General features: G+C 43.1%; 1 protein-coding gene across 7 annotated transcripts in view; it reads right to left on the bottom strand.

Annotated features, from left to right (window-relative positions):
• The window catches only part of LOC103305721 (butyrophilin subfamily 1 member A1-like), a 281,081-nt gene that overhangs the window by 259,401 nt on the left and 679 nt on the right, over nucleotides 1-21,001 (bottom strand). For 3 of the 7 annotated variants that reach the window (XM_065564428.1, XM_065564431.1, XM_065564432.1), the window contains exons 2-4: nucleotides 18,984-19,100; nucleotides 16,494-16,841; nucleotides 14,043-14,324 (exon numbers count right to left, since the gene is read on the bottom strand). The exons of 3 other annotated variants lie outside the window; for them this stretch is intronic. In XM_065564428.1, coding sequence (XP_065420500.1) covers nucleotides 14,043-14,324; nucleotides 16,494-16,841; nucleotides 18,984-19,089 — 736 coding nt within the window. In that variant the 5' untranslated portion in view covers nucleotides 19,090-19,100. The remainder of the gene's footprint in view (nucleotides 1-14,042; nucleotides 14,325-16,493; nucleotides 16,842-18,983; nucleotides 19,101-21,001) is intronic. One more of the 7 variants, XM_065564434.1, reaches the window with a different exon arrangement.

The raw sequence follows: 21,001 nt of genomic DNA, 5'->3' as shown, positions 1-21,001 counted from the left end.
AAGGGGTTTTGGATTTGTTTTCACCAGGGATTTGGTGAAGGTTTTTCAAGGCTTCCCAGGGAAGGAATCCATTGAAATGGTGGCAGCCGAACCAGAGCTAAGCTGGTAGTTAAGCTTAGGAGTTTTCATGCAGGCCCCTACATTTGTACCCTAAAGTTCAAAGTGGGGATCCAGCCTTGACAATCAGTGATGGAGGGACGAAGGGAGATATCCCTGAGGGGAGAGGGGTAGAGACCGGTGACAGGAAACCATATTGGATGTGATTGAAAAGGAGTTCAAGGAGGGGGAGGGAGTTACATCAGAGGAAGGGGACACCCAGAGGGCTGTGTATGGCTTCCCCAATGCTGGGTGCAACCAGCCTGGGAAGGGAACAGAGTCTAAGGCTTTGCTTCATCAACTTTTATTTTATTTTGTTAGAGGTCTTTCTCCCACCCATCTCTCTCCCTCTCCTTGCATTATGGCTGGGTACAGTTACAGCTTCCTACCACTTTTCCTATCCATTCCCCTCTCTCTGTTGTGTTTTTTTCCCCCCTTTTTAAATTATTTTTTTGTTACTATATTTTTTCTCTCTTGGCTGAGTTTTGCTTCCCCCGCCCCCAGTGCTTCCCCATCATTCCCCAAAGGGCTTCATGCTGCTCAGGTTTGGGGTGGGAGGGGGTCTCTGTGGCAGTACCGGGTTTACAATGGTGCCAGGCCCACACTCAAAAGGGGCCCGGCCCACTCCACTTGCGCTGCACCTGGAGCAGCTGACTCCACTCTAACCCCAGCTTCTCCCTTGCCCCCATCGCTCACTCCTCTTGGCTGGCTGACCAGGGCTTCTCTCTGCACCCTGACCTCTCCCCCTCGCCCACTGCTTGTTCCTTTTGGCTGCTGGCCAGCTGAGGGCTCCTCTCTGCCCGTCACCATCAGACAGTTGCCGGCAGAGCCAGGGGTGGAAAGGAGCCCTCAGCTGCTGCCACTCTGGGCCGGTTACCATCCTCTTTGGGCTCTCCACTGGGGGCAGGGTCCTCTCCCTGCTGCTCTGCGAAAGTAGTAGGCTGGTGAAGTTGGAGGCTGCCTTCCCCCCAAGTCCATGCAAGGAAACATCTCCTCCACTGCAAACACCATCAGCGCCAGGCAGGTAGGGCTGGGTGGGGCCCCAGGGATGGGCCCACTCTGTGCTCCTGAGCTTCCACTGTCCCTACTCTGTGCTGACTCAGCAGAGCCTGGGAGCAGGGTGTGGGGGAGTGGGTCTGTGGGGGGATGCTGGATGTGAGGAGGTGGGAGATGCTGGGCAGTGGGGGAGGTTTGTGTATTTTGGGGTGCTGGGCCGTGGGGGGGGGGTGTCTGTGTGAGGCACTGTGTAGTTTTGGTGGGGCTGTGGGGAAGGGTAATGAGCAGTGGGGGTGGGGGAAATCTATGCATGCTGGGCAGTGGGGGCTCTGTGTGGGGTACAGGACAATTGTGGTTTGGCTGGCATAGCTCAGTTTCATATTATAAAAAAATCCCATTGCCTGTAGAATTATTCCCCTCCTCCACAGACCAGGGCTCATTCCTCACAGCCACGTTCCCAGGCACTGAGAGTTGAAGATTCAGGAGGAGGTAGAAGCAATAGGAACAGAGACAGAGTGGGCCTTCATATTTGCATACTGTCACGGGAGAGCTTTACCCTTCTCAGAATTGTTTTGCTTTCCTTCCCCTCAATTTGCTCTGCAGATCAGGTGGGAAGCACTGGAGGGGGCAGTGCCCAGGCAGGGGAGAAGCAGATGCAATAACATCTGGATTCATTGCATTTTGGTGGGACACAGACACAAAACCTGTGAGCAGGGTCTGCATGATCCCTCCCCTGACATCCAGTCACAAACTGGGGGGAAAAGATTTCAGGAGCAGACCCACCGACTCTGCCTAGATGCTCAGGCCATAGAGCGCCTTTGCCCAAGTGATCTATTTTGTCTTGTTTCGGGTTACTGTTCACTTCAGCACTGAACGCAGGGGTAATGAAATGCTATTATCCTCAGTGTGTGAGGAAAGGGCAACAGAGCTGTACTTGGCATGCCCTGAGTGAGGGGGAGGTCACCCTAAACTGGACCTCCCTTGCTAAGGAGAGAGTGGGGATGTCAAATCCCAGGGAAAGAGACAGGAGTGGAGAGGAGGCTGTGCGCCATGCCATGACTGCATAAAGAGTCCTATACACCATTTGATCCTTCCTCAACTGGCATGGGTAGAAGGTGGAGTCCCTGCTCAGGGAGGCTATCCCTGGCCCTGGCCCTGCCCCTTCTGCCTGAGGCCCTACCAGCAGCTGGAGCCCTGAGCCACACCCCCACACACAGCCAGAGGAGCCCTGGGGTGGCCTGAGCCCCCCAGCCACACCTTCCCTCCTGAGACCCCAAGCCACCTAGCGGGAAAAGTGCTTGTCTCTTCCAGAAGAACCTGAGTTTTGATGTGCCCCATGCAGGTTCTGGGGCAGTTGAGGCGGTTAAAAGTGCTACTCAGCGTCCCGTGTTCATCAGTAATCTCCCTGGCGATTGCCTCCTCTGCTGCCCCAGAACATGCACAGCACATACTAATAAGCAAAAACTCCCCACTGTGGAAACCTTCCAAAACCTGCAACTGGGCATCTAGCATCCATGGTATTATACCCACCACCTATGCTCACCAATATTCCAAAACTGCTAACTAGATTCACTGAGAGCCCATTTTTTCTGTTCAGGGATTATCAAAGATGAATCACCCATAAGAAGCCGTAGGGGCTAAGCCTTAGACCTGGTGAGGGGACACTGTTGCAGTGAAAGACAAGGCAGAGGTTGTATGAACACTGAGGTTCCCTGCTACCCAGGAGCTGGGTTAAGTGGTGGAATCTCAGAACATGGCATGGCAAAAGCGGCAGCAGAGGAAGCGGTGGCAAGCTGAGGCAGACTAGCACAGCAGCAGTGAGCCAGCTGCAGAGGCACATGGCAGCAGCAGAGACATTGCTTGATGCCCTCCTCCTCCTCTTTCAGGGGTGAGAGGTGAACCCATGTGAATGCACCTCTGAACTCTGGGTCTTTACTGACCAAGGACAACCAATGGTGAGTGGGGTGCAGTGCATGGAAAGGGGAGTGGCATGTTAAAGGGACATTCATTTGTTGGACTTTTGCACCCCAAGGTGGGAAATTCAGGCAAAGGACACTGCCCAGTGCACTCTGGGGTGGATGTTTACTTATGTTTACAGGCTTTGTAATATGGTTGTGGTGTTTTCCCAAATTAATGCTCAGTTCCTTTTCCCTTTTAATAAGTTTTCTTTTGTTACACACAGACTCAGTGCTTGTGTGGGGAAGTACTGGCTCCCAGGATATGTCTATTAAGCAGAGAAAAACCCATGGCTGGCCCATGCCAGCCGACTAGGGCTCACCGGGCTCGGGCTGCAGGGCCATCTCATTGCTGTGTAGGCTTCCGGGCTCAGACTGGAGCCTGGGCTTTAGGACACAGACTCAGTGCTTGCAAGTGAGAAGTATCGCCTCCTAGAGCACCTGGGGTAGTGTTTAGTTTTCTGAGGTTGTAGGGGCCCAAACCGGCTCTGTTTGGTCTTGTTAAGAGGAACCCCTAGATATTGAACCTGACCCTTGTTGCTGCCGACACCACCTGGCAGAAGAGTTACAACCTTATGACGTCCTTCAAAATGTAGGATGGTGGTGAGGAATCCCCTGAACTATCAGGTCCAAACGTGCTAATACAGTGAAGGAAAAGGTGCCACATTTTCACGAGAGGTAAGATCTGAACATTGATAAAATATTAACTTTACCTTTTTCTATAGGTACCACAAATCTTCTCCACCCTAAAACCAACCAGATAAACAAAGATGAGAAACGTATCAGAGAGGTAGCCGTGTTAGTCTGTATCTACAAAAACAACAAGGAGTCCGGTGGCACTTTAGACTAACAGAATTATTTGGGCAAAAGCTTTTGTGGGTAAAGACCCACTTCTTCAGATGAGATGAGAAAAGTTATCTGAACCCATGCTCTATATACAGGATTCAAGATTGACACACTGAGAAAATTGGAAGTTACAAATTCTACCAGAAATGTACAATAAAATAAAAAAACAGAACTACACAGACACTGTGTGAGCATTGCTGTCTGGTTGTTTCATATTATAAAAAAATCCCATTGCCTGTAGAATTATTCCTACTAATTTATAATCAGACTTTACCTGCAAACACACTACACTCATACCGCAAAAATCAAACAAGCAAAAAACCCTATTTAAGTCATGTTCCTGCTCTTATTGAAATCAATTATGTCTTCCACTGAATTCTGTAGGAATAGGGGTTATTCTAAAAAATGTACAAGAATAGGGGGAAAGAAGGTTTCTTATGTTAACATTTGAGCATTTGCTATTTCTTTGATTAATAGTCCTATAACCATGCCCACCACAACTCTTCATATGTCTTTACCAAAAGAGGATATTCATCGTGTTACTTCATTTCATTTTCAGAACTAAAATTAAGGCTGAGCTACAATTTCTATTCAAACTATCAGTATTTTTTAATTCCTCAGAATGTTATTTCAAGTTGCTAATTCTAACACAAAAAAGTAAGTTCAGTCTGAGACCTCTATTATTATTTTTTAAGTTATACTATAAAAAAGAAAAAAAATACCCTACATGAAGAAAGCACCATTATAAGGACACAACTTTGTACAAAAGGATTTACATATAGAAAGAAGGAGAATGACACTTACTAAGTTCTGCTGCATGTTTCCCTAAAACACAAAACAAAAAGTAATCAATTATTAGTAGAGGGGCTTCTCTTTCCAGGGACATACATTCAGGGTGGGATTTCCAAAATTGCCTAAGTTACTGAGGGGCACAAGTCCCAATGACCCCTATTCCACTTAAGCATCTTTGGAAACCCTACTTGTAAAGGATTATATGCATGATGACTGAAATCCACCTGTGATGTGCAGGCTAATGCAAAGCCCTCTGTACCACTCAGTGCCTACGTAGGCTGTGGGTCAAGCGTCAGAGCCACTGTGCACATTGCAGCATGTCACAGGAAGAGACTCTATGTTGGCCCTAGATATTTTAGAACTACTGAGACTTTGATGCATACCACAAAGGCAAAAAGGTTTAGTTTTCTCCTTCTCTTGTCTATAACATTGGTCTGTGTCAGTACTAACATTTAGTGCCCAAAGCTCTTTAATACAAAGTTAAGTCTGATGGTATCTTGTGCATTCCAGAACATCAATTTCAGCAAAACTAAACCTTTGGAAAAGCAGGGAATACAGAGTAAAGGTACAAGTCTAAACACACAAACTGAACTCTGCTCCCGTTAAGTGACACTTCAGTACACCCAAAACACCTAGACTCACATACTGCCTGTTCCCCGTACTGAACAGGAGCTACCCCCCACCAGCCCTACACTGAAACCCCTCACCTATTCCACAGAAAGAACAACACATCTGCTCAATTTTACAGCTGCTTCAACCCACACGTGCACTATGCCAACTGACATTATTGTTTCATTTACCTTCATTAAATTCACAGACCACATCATCACCTTCCCAACTGCTGACAATCCCCCACGTCAAGAAGACCCTGTGCCCTCTTGTAGACACAACCACCCAACACAGCACTGAAATGAGGCATACTAGATCTCACCAAGCACATATGCACCTCTTTTCTTTGATCACACATATAGGAAGATAAGAACGGCCATACTGGGTCACACCAAAGGTCCATCTAGCCCAGTATCCTGTCATCTGACAGTGGATAGTGCCAGATGCTTCAGAGGGAATGAACAGAGCAGGGGAATTTATTGTGAGTTATCCCCTGTCATCCAGTCCCAGCTTCTAGCGGTCAGAGGTTTAGGGACATCTGGAGCATGGGGTTGCATCCCTGACTATTTTGGCTAATAGTTATTGCGGGAACTGTCCTCCATTAATTTATCTAATTCTTTTTTCATCCTAGTTTTCCTTTGGATTTAACAACATCTTCTGGCAACAAATTCCTCAGGCTGACTGGGCGTTGTGTGAAGAAGTACTTCCTTACATTTGTTTTAAACCTGCTGCCTATTTAATTTCACGAGGTGACTCTGGTTCTTATGTTATGTGAAGGGGTAAAGAACACTTCCATATTCCCTTTCTCCACACCAGTTATGATTTCATAGACCTCTATCATATCCCATCTTAGTCATCTCTTTTCCAAGCTGAACCATCCCAGTCTTTTTAGTCTCTCCTCATATGGAAGCTGTTCCATACGCCTAATCATTTTTGTTTGATCTTCCCTGTACCCTTTCCAATTCTAATATCTCTATTTTGAGACAGGGCAACCAGAACTGCCTGCACTATTCAAAATTTACCATGGATTTACATAGCGGCATTGTGATATTTTCTGTCTTATCTCTCCCTTTCCTAATGATTTCCAACACTGTGTTAGCTTTTTTCCCCGCCATTGCACATTGAGTGGATGTTTTCAGAGAACTATCCACAATGACTGCAAGATCTCATCCTTGAGTGGTAACAGCTAGTTTAGATCCCATCATTCTGTATGTATAGTTGGGATTATGTTTTCCAATGTGCATTGATTTGCATTTATATACATTGAATTGCATCTGCCATTTTGTTGCCCAGTCACCCAATTTTGATAGAATCATAGGACTGGAAGGAACGTCGAGAGGTCATCTAGTCCAGTCCCCTGCACTCATGGCAGGAATAAGTATTATAGACCATCCCATACAGGTGTTTTTCTAACCTGCTCCTAAAAATCGCCAATGTTGGAGATTCCACAACCTCCCTAGGCAATTTATTCCAGTGCCTAATCACCTTGACAGGAAGTTTTTCCTAATGTCCAACCTAAACCTCCCTTGCTGCAATTTAAGCCCATTGCTTCTTGCTCTATTCTCAGAGGTTAAGATGACCAATTCCCCCCCCCCCCCTTTTAACAACCTTTTATGTACTTAAACTGTTATGATTCCCCTCTCAGTCTTCTCTTTTCCAGACTAAACAAACCCAGTTTCTTCAATCTTCCCTCATAGGTCATGTTTTCTAGACCGTCAATAATTTTTGTTGCTTTTCTCTGAACTTTCTCCCATTTGTCCACATCCTTCCTGAAATGTGGTGCCCAGAACTGGACACAAGGCTCCAGTCGAGGCCCAATCAGTGCAGAGTAGAGCAAAAGAATTACTTCTTGTGTCTTGCTTACAACTCTCCTGCTAATACATCCCAGAATTATGTTTTCTGCTTTTGTAACAGTGTTACACTATTGACTCATATTTAGCTTGTGGTCCACTATGAGCCCCAGATCACTTTCCGCAGTACTCCTTCGTAGTCAGTCGTTTCCCATTTTGTATGTGTTCAGCTGATTGTTCCTTCCTAAGTGGAGTATTTTGCATTTGTCCTTTTTGAATTTCATCCTATTTACTTCAAACCATTTCTCAAGTTTGTCCAGATCATTTTGAATTTTCATCCTATCCTCTAAAGCACTTGCAACCCCTCCCATCTTGGTATCATCCACAAATGTTACAAGTATATTCTCTATGCCATCATCTAAATCATTAAGATATTGAACAGAAACAGACCCAGAATTGATGCCTGAGGGACCCCACTCATTATTCCTTTCCAGATTGACTGTGAACTATAACTACTCTTTGGGAGCTGTTATACACCCACCTTATAGGAGAACCATCTAGGTTGTATTTCCCTAGGTTGTATTTTGTGAGATTCCTTTGGAAATCTTTGCAGAAGCTTTGGACTTAACTATATTGAGTAATTTTGTATTCTCTGTAAACTTTGCCACCTCACTGTTTACCCTTTTTTCCAGATCCTTTATGAATATGTTGAACAGCACTGGTCCCAGTACAGATCCCTGGAGGACCCCGCTATTTACCTCTCTCCTGTGAAAACTGACCATTTATTCCTACCCTTTGTTTCCTTTCTTTGAACCAGTTACTGATCCATGAAAGGACCTTCCCTCTTATCCCATGACTGCTTCCTATGCTTAAGGGTCTTTGGTGAGGGACCTTGTTAACAGCTTTCTGAAAGTCCAAGTACATTATATCCACTGGATCACCCTTGTCCACATGTTTCTTGACACCCTCAATGAATTCTAGTAGATTGGTGAGGAACGATTTCCCTTTACAAAAGCCATGTCCACTCTTCCCCAACATATCATGTTCATCTATGTGTCTGATAACTCTGTTCTTTACTATAACTTCAACCAAATTGTCTGATTCTGAAGTTAGGTGTACCAGCCTGTAATTGCCAGGATTGCTTTGGAACCTTTTTTTAAAAATCAACATTACATTAGCTATCTGGTACAGAGATTCATTTAAGTGATAAGTTATATACCACAGTTAGTAGTTTTGCAATTTCATACCTGAGTTTCTTCAGAACTCTTGGGTAATATCATCTAAGTCCTGGGGACTTATTACTGTTTATTTTATCATTTGCCCCCCAAATCTCCTCTATTGACACCTCAATCTGAGACATTTATTCAGATATGTCACCTAATAAGAATGGCTCAGGTGTGGGAATATCCCTCACATCCTCTCCTCTGAAGATGGATGCAAAGAACTCATTTAGATTCTCTGCAATGGTCTTGTCTTCTTTGAGTGCTCCTTTATCACCTCAGTTGCTCAGTGGTCACATTGACTGTTTGACAGGCTTCTTTCTTCTGATGTACTTAGAAATGTTTTTGCATCTTTGGCTAGTTGCTCTTCAAATTCTTTCTTGGCCTGCCTAGTTATCCTTTTACACTGGACTTGCCAGAGTTTCTGTTTCTTTCTATTTTCCTCAGTAAGATTTGACTTTCAATTTTTAAGGATGTGTTTTTGCCTCTAACCACTTTATTTATTCTGTTGTCTAACCATGGTGGCATTTTTTGTCCTTTTACAGTTTTGTTTTATTAATTATTAGTATTTATTATTATTTGGGGTACACAAATACACCCAAAGGGGTCAAGGACAGTGGCTCAGCCCTCTCCCGCTTCTCCCAAGGGGCACAGTCCATGCAGTTCACCTCAGATCACAACCACAGCTCTGCCAAGCTGCTCCCATGGATCCCCTCCACCCTTCAGTACAGCTGCACTAACAGTGAATGCAGCTAGAGCGCATGCAGATAATTTCCAGTAGCTATTGCCAGCACCAGAGGGGCAGAGTAAAGGTCATGAGGGCAAATACCTCAACTCTGTATTCCCTGTTTTTCCAACTTGTCACTCCGGAAGGGTACAAGATACCATAAGGCAAGTGCATTAAGAAAGGTTTTAGTCAGTGAGTTTAATCCCCTTTCCATAGCCCCTTCTTCCCTCACTGCAGCTCCAAACCTCTTTCCCTTGCTCCTCTGCTCCCTAATTCCCACTCCTCCCCAATGAGCATTTACACGTGGAATTTATTTTCTTTTCAAAAATATCAGAGCAACCGCTGAGTATCTGCTGTACTCAGATTACATTTTCCCCAAAATAAACCCCCCTATTATAGTAAGGCACCTTCCAATTTCTATCCATGATCGGATTTAAACTCACAGGGCCTGGGTGAGTACTCAGCTGTCAGAGCCAAAACAGTTTATGTTGAGCCACAGAACCTCTGAGTCAGAGCTTCCTTTCAGCGCTCTTGGACTGTCTCTCGGCAGGTGCTCAGTAGAATTCATTTGGCTCCTGGGCATTAGGCTATACACAGAGCTCAGCCTTTTTCGACTGTGTTCTGCCAAAGTGAGCTAGGCAGGCATCTCACTCATGGTCACAAGAAATGGCTCTGGAGTTTAAGCAGCCTGACTCCAGGAGAGGGGTTCGTGGATGTGGCCAGCAAGCAGAGCCAGGCACCTCCCTGCAGCCTGGATTTAGGCACCAAACTCTGTGAGAAGGACGGGGCTTAGAACACACCCCTCTGCCATTGGCTGTCTTAGGCGGCTTTTATGGATTTCATTCTAACGTGCATCTCTCTCCCCGGACCAAAGGGGAACCTTAGTAACATTTCCTTCCCTGTGCTGCTGGTGGTGGTGCAATCAGATGCTTCCCATCACACCTGGCCCAGTGTCAAATCTTTCACTGTGCTCATTTCTTTGAAGAAAATCTCTTGTGAATTACACTGTATTTCCTGCTCCTAAAGTTACCTTTGATCTTGAAGAGATAAGCATTAAGGGCAAAGGAACCAAGCAAAACCACCAGGATCACACCCAGAGCCACCATCCAGGGATTCACCTTTGGGAAAAAGGGAGCTGAAAAACAAAATCCCAGAGGGACTCGTATTACTCTGTAAGCACGGACAAAAATCAAATGATTCCATTTCATACAACACTCCCAGTGGGACTTGTCTAAAATAAAGGCACTGCATAAAACACAGGAAACTGATGTTAAAAATGACTCCAACCAAGACAGCCATCAAATTTGTATATCAGTGTATAAGTGAACCTGGTTTGATTTGCAATGAGAGGCAACATTCTCCAGTCCCCTGGGCAGTGGGATGGGATTTGTGAGACCGGAGTTCTGGTCCAAGATTTGCTGGTGACCTGCTGTGTGACCTTGGACAAGTCCTTTCCTCTCTTTAATGTAATACTGCTGTTAGCAATAGTAGCAACCATGAGTCAGAGTGCTTCAGAGTTAAAGTCGTTGATCAGAGTGGTGTTATGCCAGGGGAGAGCAAGGCTATCAATGTTAAAGAACACAGAAATTGCCAGGTTGTCTGAAAAATTGCTTGTCAAGCCACTATCTCCCCCCAAATCTTTCAGTGAATCATAATCACAATTCATCCAAACTTATTGTGCAGGAAACTACTGTGATCCTCCTGTTTAAATCTAAGGTCTAAATCTCACCCATCTTCCTATACAACGTCTCCCAGGTCTGACCTTTTCTCTCTGCCCACACTTCCCAAACTCTGGTCTGAACCTCGATCATCCCACATCTTCACTGCTGTGATCTCTTCCTCCCAGGACTCAGTGTTCCCCTCCAAATCAAATTGATGCAAAATACCTCTGCTAAGTTGTCGTCACTCTGACTATATTATCGGCCTCTTTAAATCCCTGCATTGGCTCCCCTCTTCCAATGCATCAGACACAAATTTCTTGTCCTCACTTACAAAACTCTCCAGGTTAGCCCCACTCCAGTATATCACCACCAGATTGATTCCCTGTTTACTTCACCAGTGATGCCAACTTCCAATTTTCTACTTCTTCAACAAGGTATTTTGTGCTTTCACACAAACCGCCCCTTAAGAAGGGGGAAAACGCCAATCAAAAATCTGTAAAGCCAATATCTTGTCCTGCTTTCGGTCTCTCCTCAAAAGTCATCTCTGCAATGATGCAACCTGAGAATGGCTAGGCAAGTGGTGAGCTGTGATCATCACTATTTGCAGTCAGGGATTTAAGAAATGATAGATGATGGTGGTGATATTTTGGTTCCACTGAACTCCATAAAAGTTTTGCCATTGACTTCAGTGGGCCAAGGATTTCCATGGGGGGTGAGCCTCGCAACAGAGTTAAGTGCTGTTCCCTCACCCCAAAATGGTCAATGGATTATCTAATAATCACACATCTATGTAAGCGTGGGGAGAATTTTGTCTACTGTGCCTTCCTTTTACTGTTCACTCAAATGCAGTTAAAGGATTAGAGTGAGAGATTCAAAATCTCCTAAATCAAAGAAAGCAAATGGAACATAACACATTCTTCAGACAGGTCAATTCCCTCATCATTTCTGGTAGAGAAGTAAAGTAACTAGATTGGTCTGATTACTCTTCAGTCTATACAGTATGGGTGGGTGTGACACTCCATATTCACCACAGTCATATAATTATGATAAGTTTTGTACAAAGTATGCCTTGTAATGTACCATTTTAAGTCTTGATCTATTGAACATTAATATCTTGTTGGATTGTATGTACGTAAAGTTATTAATTTGTGCTATATGTGTGTTACTGAAAGATGTTGTAAAGTTGGAAACATCCACAACTGGCCTTTCAGGTACAATGAAGAGCTAGACAGTGCTAATGGCCCATCAGCTAAGACACTGGACCATGGAAAAGGCTTATCCTCAACTGTGTATGCTTCAGCCAGATTGTGGATGATGGCTGCTATGACTCTTCAAGCATGCAGGGGCATGTGACCAGACCACATGATACTGAACTCCATGTAGGTACCTGTATTTTTCCACAAACTGGGCTGGGAACTTAGCTTGAAACAAAGGGGCTCTCACCATACGGAAAGACTATAAAAGATAGGGCGTGACATCACCAAGGTCCTCACTCCCTCTGCAAATCAACTCTGGAGGAACAAAGATTGAACTGGGGGAAGTAAAGATCCCAAGCTAAAGATTTCTAGCCTGTGTATGGAAACCTGATGGTATTATCGACACTGCTTGATTCACATCCTATGTAGTATATTAGGCTTAGATTGTGTTTTTGTTTATTTGCTAGGTGATCTACTTTGATCTCTTTGCTATCACTTCTAATCACTTAAAATCTATCTTTCTGTAGTTAATAAATCTATTATACATTTTTTACCTAAAACAGTGTGGTATGAGTGAAGTGTTTGGGAAAAATCTCAGTTCAGTTAAAGGTTTCATGCATATTCCTCTCCACACAGAGGTAGGGGCAAACTGGGTAATTTTTTGTTGTTGTTGTTTAATTTCCTGGGTAACCTGATTTGTTTTGGTTGCTATCACTTACAATCACTTAAAATCCTTCTGTAGTTAATAAACTTGTTTTATGTTTTATCTTAACCAGTGTGTTTGTGATTGAAGAGTTTGGGAAAAATCTTAGCTCGGTTAACAAAGGCTGTTGCATATCTTCCCCACACTGAGGGCAGAGTGCATTAATTTAAATGAGTTTGCACCGTACTGACCCCTGTGCAGTGCAAGATGGTAGAATTCTGGGTTTAAACTCCAGAAGGGATGCATGGTTGGGAATCTGGGAAATTGGCTAGTGCCTCTATTATTGATCCATGAGCGGCTTAGGTAAAGCACTCAGGTGACTGCAGCTGGGTGTTTCCCTGCCTGTGTGGATGCTGGTGGAAGTGCAGGACCAGGAGTGGTCTGCAGCTTGTCACAGCAGTACAATGTGAGAAGGAGCCCAGCTGGTATAATAGAGGGCTCAGCTGTACCTGAGCTCCAGTTGGCAACCACGGGGAACCCCTCACAGTGGGAATTTCTAAAATTTGTTAGTCTCTAAGGTGCCACAAGTACTCCTGTTCTTCCCATCACAGTGGGAATTTCAAAAGTGCCTAATGTCTAGTCCAGGGGTCGGCAACCTTTCAGAAGTGCTGTACCGAGTCTTCATTTATTCACTCGGATTTAAGGTTTTGCATGCCAGTAATACATTTTCACATTTTTAGAAGGTCTCTTTCTATAAGTCTAGAATATATAACTAAACTATTGTAAAGTAAATAAGGTTTTGAAAATGTTTAAGAAGCTTCATTTCATTTAAAATTAAATTAAAATGCAGAGATCCCAGACCGGTGGCCAGGACCCAGGCAGTGTGAGTGCCACTGAAAATCAGCTCGCATGCCGCCATAGGTTGCCAATCCCTGGTCTAGTCTACAATAGAAAAAACTTTTTGCCAGCACAGCTACATCAGTTGGGGATGTGAATTTTTATCAACATCATTAGGCTGACAAAAGCCCTAGTACAGTCAAAGTTATACTGAAAAACCTGCACTTTTACACATGGATATAGTTTGTCAGTTTGGGAAACCGGCATAAGCTATACCAGCAAAAGTGCAGTTTTGCCAGTATAGTTGTGTGTTTTGCTCGTAGAGATTTCCTGGCAAAAATCTTCCTAGTGTAGACAAGGCTAAATTATTGATGTGTACAAGTCCTATTAACATTCAAGGTACTTTGGGGGCGACGGGAGGGAGGAAATCACATCATTAACTAATTGGGTTTCTTGCTATTTTTTTTTTTGTTTTAAATACACACTTTAGCCTTCATTGCTATTGATTAGTTTTAACACAGCTAATCAGTGGGTTAGAACATAAGAACGGCCATACTGGGTCAGACCAAAGGTCCATCTACCCCAATATCCTGTCTTCAGACAGTGGCCAATACCAGGGTTGTCATCTTTTTTTTCTGTTGCTGTTCAGTGTGCGGTTTTTGATGGTTACTGACCTGATATATAAAATAATGATTCCTTTTCTAGGCTGAGGCGGGTGTTCCTGACCAAACAGGACAAATTCTGATTTGAATTTTCTGTTAGAATGATAGAAGTTTCTGTTTTATACAGTCTGCTGGCTTCTCGGGAATTTGTCTGAGAGGATGAAGGTAAGGGCTGTCCCTTGAGATCTCTCCACAGCACTTCGGGCTCTGGGTACCATCCAGCTGATCGGCACACCACTCGGATCCCTCCATCCTGGTAATCCTCAACAAAGATATGAGGAGCAGAGCCTGAAGCTAGAGACAAATGAATAAATCCATGTTGATTTATGCACATATTGAGCCTTGAGGATAAGAATTTAAATTTCCCCTTTATTCCCAATGCTCATGGACTCAGGAAACTATATGAACAAGAAATTGTAATTATTTCATGGAGCTGGAGGGAAACCTTTCTCCTAAGTGTTGTTCCATCCCAGGATCCACATAGAGCACAGAACAGCATTTCTGTATTATATGAACCCCTTTAATTGATAATTTAGTTTAGCAGAAAAAAAAAAAAAAAAAAAAAAAAAAAAAAGAGAGAAAAATAAACTTTGTATTTCAAGTGAACCTTCAGGTGAAATGTCTCCTCTTTGATCATAATCAGTCTAGTCTACCTGGCCCTGCAAATACAATATTAGAGCAGAAGGGGAGAAATTTCTGGACATCCCCTTGAACATAACCATCTTAAACTGCCTCGTGATTGGTGAAAATCAGTGAAGAATAGCCTGCCACCGGATCAATTCTTCCTCCTCAAAGTTTTATGTAGCCTGCAGCAGAATGAAGGTGATACCAGAGTGTCCCAGGGCCAGAAGATCACTAGGTTCTCTTTTTCAGATGTGGAGTATCTAGTGCCAATATTGAATGGGCATTCCTGGCCAGCACAGATGTGACTTCTTTGTATAACTAATTCCAAGTTAAAGTGAAGACTGAGCAGGTTTGTCCCCACTATAAAGGTCTGTCCCATCATTTAGTGTTGGAAGGGTATTTTCATTTAGGGCTGATTACCTCAGGAAACTAAAATTTAGTCCTGAGCATTACATTTTAACTTTGTGAAAACAGAAAATCGGGTGTTATTTCTCTATTTTACTCTCTTCCTCCATACCCTGAAAGTGACAAAATAGTTAGAGGACTATTGATGAAGAAGGCACAATAATTCAAGAGCCCTTTCTCCAACTGTCTTCATGTTTGGTACAAGAATTCTGCCTCAGCAACAGACCATGAGTAAAATAGTCAAAGTTATCTGAATTAGGAACTTAAGTCCTATTTTCAAAAGTGAAACATTGGAGTTCTTGTGAGGAAATGAATGAGGGCTTGTCTACTTTTTTTTTTTAATTTAAATTAGGTTTGTGAACATTCATTGTTACAGAATAATAATTCTGAAATAATTGTGTCCACATGGCTGTCTTTTACCTATTTTCCTTTGAATTAGTGTATAAACAGGGCAGAGACATTTTGGAATAGGCACTCAACGTTCTGGGTTGTCCTGCTGCTGGGCTTTATGCATTCTGGGATTTCTGTCCTGGTGCACTGAGAGATACCTACCAGAAGCCACCAGAATTCTGGAATTTGGGGTCACAGTAGCAAATTCTCATGAATTCTCTTCACACATCATGTGATTCTTCTGTTTTTTTGTGAGTCAGTACAATTTTCAAACTGCTGTCAGCCAGCACGGCGGGAACATGCTGTGTGCCATTGTCCAGGCACTCATTAACACACACAGGCTGTTGCACATGTATTTGTGATCACATAACCCGGTGGCTTTGGGAGTCTGACACCAAGCTACTGCACCGATTTCGGTAGAGAGGAGGAAGCAACTTAGCAGGTAATTGTAGACAAAAAAATTTCTTGGAGCAGCTTTGCTTGACTGAGCACTGCATTGTGAGCTCAGGAAGGCAGCACTGACTGGTAGGAAAGGCTCATGATGTGGTCCTGGGATGACCAGCAATGGAGGCAGAACGGCCGGATGACAAGGAGCACTTTCCTAGAGATCTGTGCAGAGCTCACCCTGCAGTTCCAGCAGCATCACACCAACATGAGAGCTCCCCTCTGTGTGGAGAAGCACGTGGCCATCACCACCTGGAATGTCTCCATCCCTGATTGATACCAGTCAGTAACTCACCAACCTGGTGTTGGTAGCTCAGCCATCAGGGCTGTTGCTATGGAGGCATGCACTGCTATAAAGAAGGTGCCGATGGCACAGGTCCTAAAGCCTGGCCATGCACAGGGGATTTGTATGGCTTTTAAAGTGGATTATCCAATTTGCATTAACTGGGCAGTTATTTTGGAAGAAGATTTGCATCATGTGGACACAGCCCATTTTTATTAAAAAGTGTTGCAGTTAGTGCAAAATAAACCCCAGAGTTGATGAGCCTTTCAAATCACTCAGAGCCATCCCAGAGAGAAATACAGACACAAGATACTGACCTGCCACCTTTAGTTCCAGTAGTGCTTCTTCATAAAAGATACCGTCTAGAACTAAACAGTGATACTGTCCTTCATCAGAGAGTCTGATTCTGAAAATTCTCAAGGCAACACTCCCATTGGTGAGACCATCTTTCAAAAGCTCTGTCCTCCCCTGATATTCTGGCATCTGCTGCCCATATTGGTCTTTTCCATCACTATAGTGATGAACAAATGGGGAGATCTGGGACCGGAACCATGTCACCTCCATCTTCTCAGCACTCATCCTAGGGGACAGGTGACAGGGTAACACAATCTCTTCACCCACAATGGCAGTGACAAGGTGGTCAGGTCCAACCACTTTAAATTGTGCTGTGGAATGTACCAGGGAGACAAAGAAAATAAACTCAGAGAGAAAATCATGTACATTTTAATCAGTGGTACACACAAGACAGGTCCAGTTTTATGTATTTTATATTTCATGGAGCTATTTCATAGATTCAAAGGCCAGAAGGGACCATTGTGATCACCTGGTCTGACCTGCATAACAAAGGCCATAGAATTTCTCTATGGCAAAGACAGAGCCTTCCCTCACTGGGAATCGAAACCAGACTATGGGAATGACAGCACCAAATGCTGATCACTAGAACACCAGGGAGAAGTGCTCTGTGAATGAACACTCTGTGTTACGGATTTACATATGGATTTTTCAAGAAAAAAAAGATATATATATATAGAAATAAATGCTGACATATTCTCAGTGCTCATCTTGGGGAGCAGGATAACAAAACATGATCATTGACAAGGTCAGTGACAGCATGCTCAGGTCTAATCATCGTACACTGTGTTGTTAAAAGTACCAGGAGCAGGGCTGGCCCTACACCAAGTTGTGCCCCAGGAAAGAAACATCTTCGGCATCCCCCCGGTCCCACCCTCCGTTTGTTAAATCTTTGAATACCTTATTCTTTTACCACATTTGTAGTAACTCATTTCATGACTTTGATGCACATTTTATCTCTGTCACATAAGATGATAAATGTGCATGCTAGGATCTGTAAATCTTCTAGAAACTTTTTAGTTTTAAGAATAACTGAAATGTACTAACATCAAGAAATTTAACTGTGCACCAATACTGGGTGGACAAGTATTAAATAGTGTTACAGCATGTGACCGACTTAGAATGTTAAGAGGGCCAGATTTAGGGGCATTTTACTTCAAACTTTCTATTTTCCCTTTTATTGCTAACAATAAAAACAGCACCCCGAGCCTGGCACCCCTGAAGCCCAGCACCCCAGGCAGTCACCTGTGTCACCTGTCCCTAAATCCGGCCCTGACCAGCACACAAAAGAAAAGTAATTTAAAGAGAAAAAATATTTTACATCTGCCCCCTCAATTCTGCTGCCCCTGGCAGTAGCGTGCTCTGCATAGAGAGTAGGATCAGGCCTGGTAAACTAGGGAAAGAAAGTGGAGGAAATTTTAAGAGGCTGGGGGACATGATCCCAATCCTGCTAACATCAATGAAAAGAATCCCAGTGATTTAAATGGGATTTGGATCAGCACCTCAGGGCCTTGCCAGCTTTCGGTGCTCAGGTTTGCAGTGTGCAAATCCCGTTATCACCTGAGGACTAGTTGGCAGTTCCTGCAGACGGTCACCTCCTGTTTCCTTATCTGTGCTCTTCAAACAGAATTCTGTGACCCTAGCATTGGGATCTGCTCTGGCTCCCGGTATATTTCTGGTGCAATTCAAGGTGTTTGGTTTTTGACACATGAAGCATTAAATGGTTTAGGACCAGGCTACCCCCTCTCTCCTCATGTGCTACAATGGTGGCAGAGAGCAGCTGGGATGCTCAGTCTTACAGTCCCACTGGTTTTAGTGGGAGAAGAATGGTGGTGGGAAGCTTTCAGTGAAGGATCCTCAGCTCTGTAACACCCCATTGGTCTGGTGCATCTAGAGTCCATTCTCTGTCGGGAAGGGGATGGATGGAAGAGGATGTAATTGAGATAACGTGTGTTGGGGAGTTATTAGTCCTGAAGGCTTAGGGAGGCAGGAAGGTATTTTTAAAACAAACCAAACAAAAGCAACCAACCAACCAAACTGCTATTGGTCCATTCACCTTTGTATTTGCAACTAAAGAGAGAGCGATGGGCTCTTTTTATAAATATAAAATCTAATAATTGTAATGGTTTAGGTTTGTATTACTCCACAGTAAAAGAGTGTCCATCCAATGAGCTGGGCCTTCTTAGCAATCTTTACAAAATACATGCATGAACAAACAGACGGCAAATTACCCCAAGGTCAGATCAAATAGTCCAGCAACAACAGAAACACAGCTAAAAAACAACGAGTAAGGCCCTGTTCTCGCTCTGTGCTTACATTTACACACTGGGATTACTTCCATTGACTTCCATGGGACTGCTCACAGTGCATACAGTTCAGCCCATTTGTAAGGCACTACAGGCCTGGGGCCGAAACAAACACCTATAGGAAGCAGCAGAGGCCGTGAGGATTCCTACCTGGTTCCAACTTGTGAACATAAATGGTCATGAAATAAATAATAAAACCAGGCAGAGAGGAGCTGAATCCGGAGCTGTGGCAGAACGAGAGAACCTTCATTTTCATTGAAGCGTCATCTAGACAACAGGAAGAGTAAAAAGAACACAACAACAGTAAAACTTAATGAGTAGGCTGCAGTGATTAGGACAAGCTGGATATTAGAGTTTGAGGAATAGAAGATTGCAAAGGACACATTAAATAAAAATAGGGATAAATGCATTGTGATGTGAACTCATTTGCATATTATGCAGTGACAGCAGTCGTCCCGCAGTTTGCACAAAAAAGAGCAGATCAGTGTAAAATGATATTAATGTCCCATAACACCCCCCCCCCCAAAAAAAAAAAGAGAGAGAGAATGAACTCCCCTGAATATGAATTAAGGGCAGGATTTTGAAAATCACTGAGCATTGGCCTAATTGTGCCCCACTGAAGTCAATGGGAAAACTTGAAATGACTTATGGCACAGCAAGGTTAGACCAATACTGAGAGGTTTAAATAATCTGACCCTAAAATAGTAGGTGTCAGGATATTTCCTTTTTGTAATTAAAATGACAGCTTTAGAATTTTTTCTTCATAACAATCCCATAACGCCCTCTCTCTCGGACACAGATTTTTCTGTTCCCATCATGGGAAATAATAAGCCAATGTAATAGGTAAAGTTGAATATGCTGTACATAAAACATAGCAGTTGGGAAATAGATAGGAACAGAACATGTTATGATATTTTGTTTTTATTGCCATAGCATGTAGGCACCAGTCACTGATCAGGACCCCATTGAGGGGGGCACTGTACAAAACATGTAACAAAATCCAGATCTCTGCTCATGTAGGAGATCCCCTCATTCATGGATCTCTATTCTTCCACACGGACAAAAAAAATACGTGTGGTTTTTTTTTTTAAAGTTGCCTTTTGGTATCTGAGATTTTAGGTCACATTCAGGTCATATTCTCAAGCTTTTTTCTGCAATCACAAAGGCTAGAAATTTTCTTTAAAAATTAAAACTGAAATTCTCTCATAATCACAGGACAAGAACAGTTGAGGTTTTAAGGAAAATATCAAATATTTCAAGACTCATGATAAAATTATGAGAGAATTGACACCACTTGATTAGTTCAATATATTTAGTTATACAATACATGGAAAAAAAATGGCATTCAGAACAATGCAGAAATAACCAAACGCTTTCTTGTGATTTAATTTAAAAATAAATATTTCAAAATGAATTTATTTCAAGTAAATTTCAAGTGACAAGTTCAAACTAAAAGGAATGAAAAGATTTGTTTTTATTATTGTGATTATGTTTCTCCTGCATCATTTCTTAAAAAAAAAAAAAAAAAAAAAAAGAGTGAAAACGAGAAAATGGGAAAGTCCCAAAACCCACTCCCCCAAAATTAAAGTGTGTGTGTCCATTTTATCCAAATGACTTCAAGCTGTTTTTTATAAAAAGGAAAGATCCATAAACATTTCAAATCAAACAAACAAAAATCATACAATTTTTTTGAAGAAAAATATTTTCCCCCTTTTAAATCATGTCCAGAGATACCCTCATGAATTCTCCCCACTGACGGCTTTTCGCACAGGAAATAACCTGTCTCACAGTTTGCCTTTCTTGCCATTATGCCATCAAATCTTCCCTAAACACAGGACCATAAAAATCACCCCCGCTGGCCACCCTTCTACAGCTCTATGGCCACAAAGATAGGAGGCAACATTAATTTATCACAGGATAACAATGCAGTGTGTACAAACTGATCACTCAGTGGTTGTTGTGGATCACTTGACATGCATACAGAAGACCAATACCAAGATATTCAGCAATACATTTCAAAGGGTGCTTCATTTTAGGCACATGCTTAATTCCCTCTGATCTCAAATGAATAAAGGCTGTAATTTGTTTCCATTGATTCTGGACAAAATTGGACTTTTTTCCCTTTAAAGTATCAGAAGCAAAAGGACTCAGCCCCACAGTCAGGTCGA

The sequence above is a fragment of the Chrysemys picta genome, chromosome 12 (assembly GCF_011386835.1).
Source record: "Chrysemys picta bellii isolate R12L10 chromosome 12, ASM1138683v2, whole genome shotgun sequence".
In the NCBI taxonomy this organism is placed as follows: domain Eukaryota; kingdom Metazoa; phylum Chordata; order Testudines; family Emydidae; genus Chrysemys; species Chrysemys picta.
This window is presented reverse-complemented; position numbering and strand designations above follow the sequence as displayed.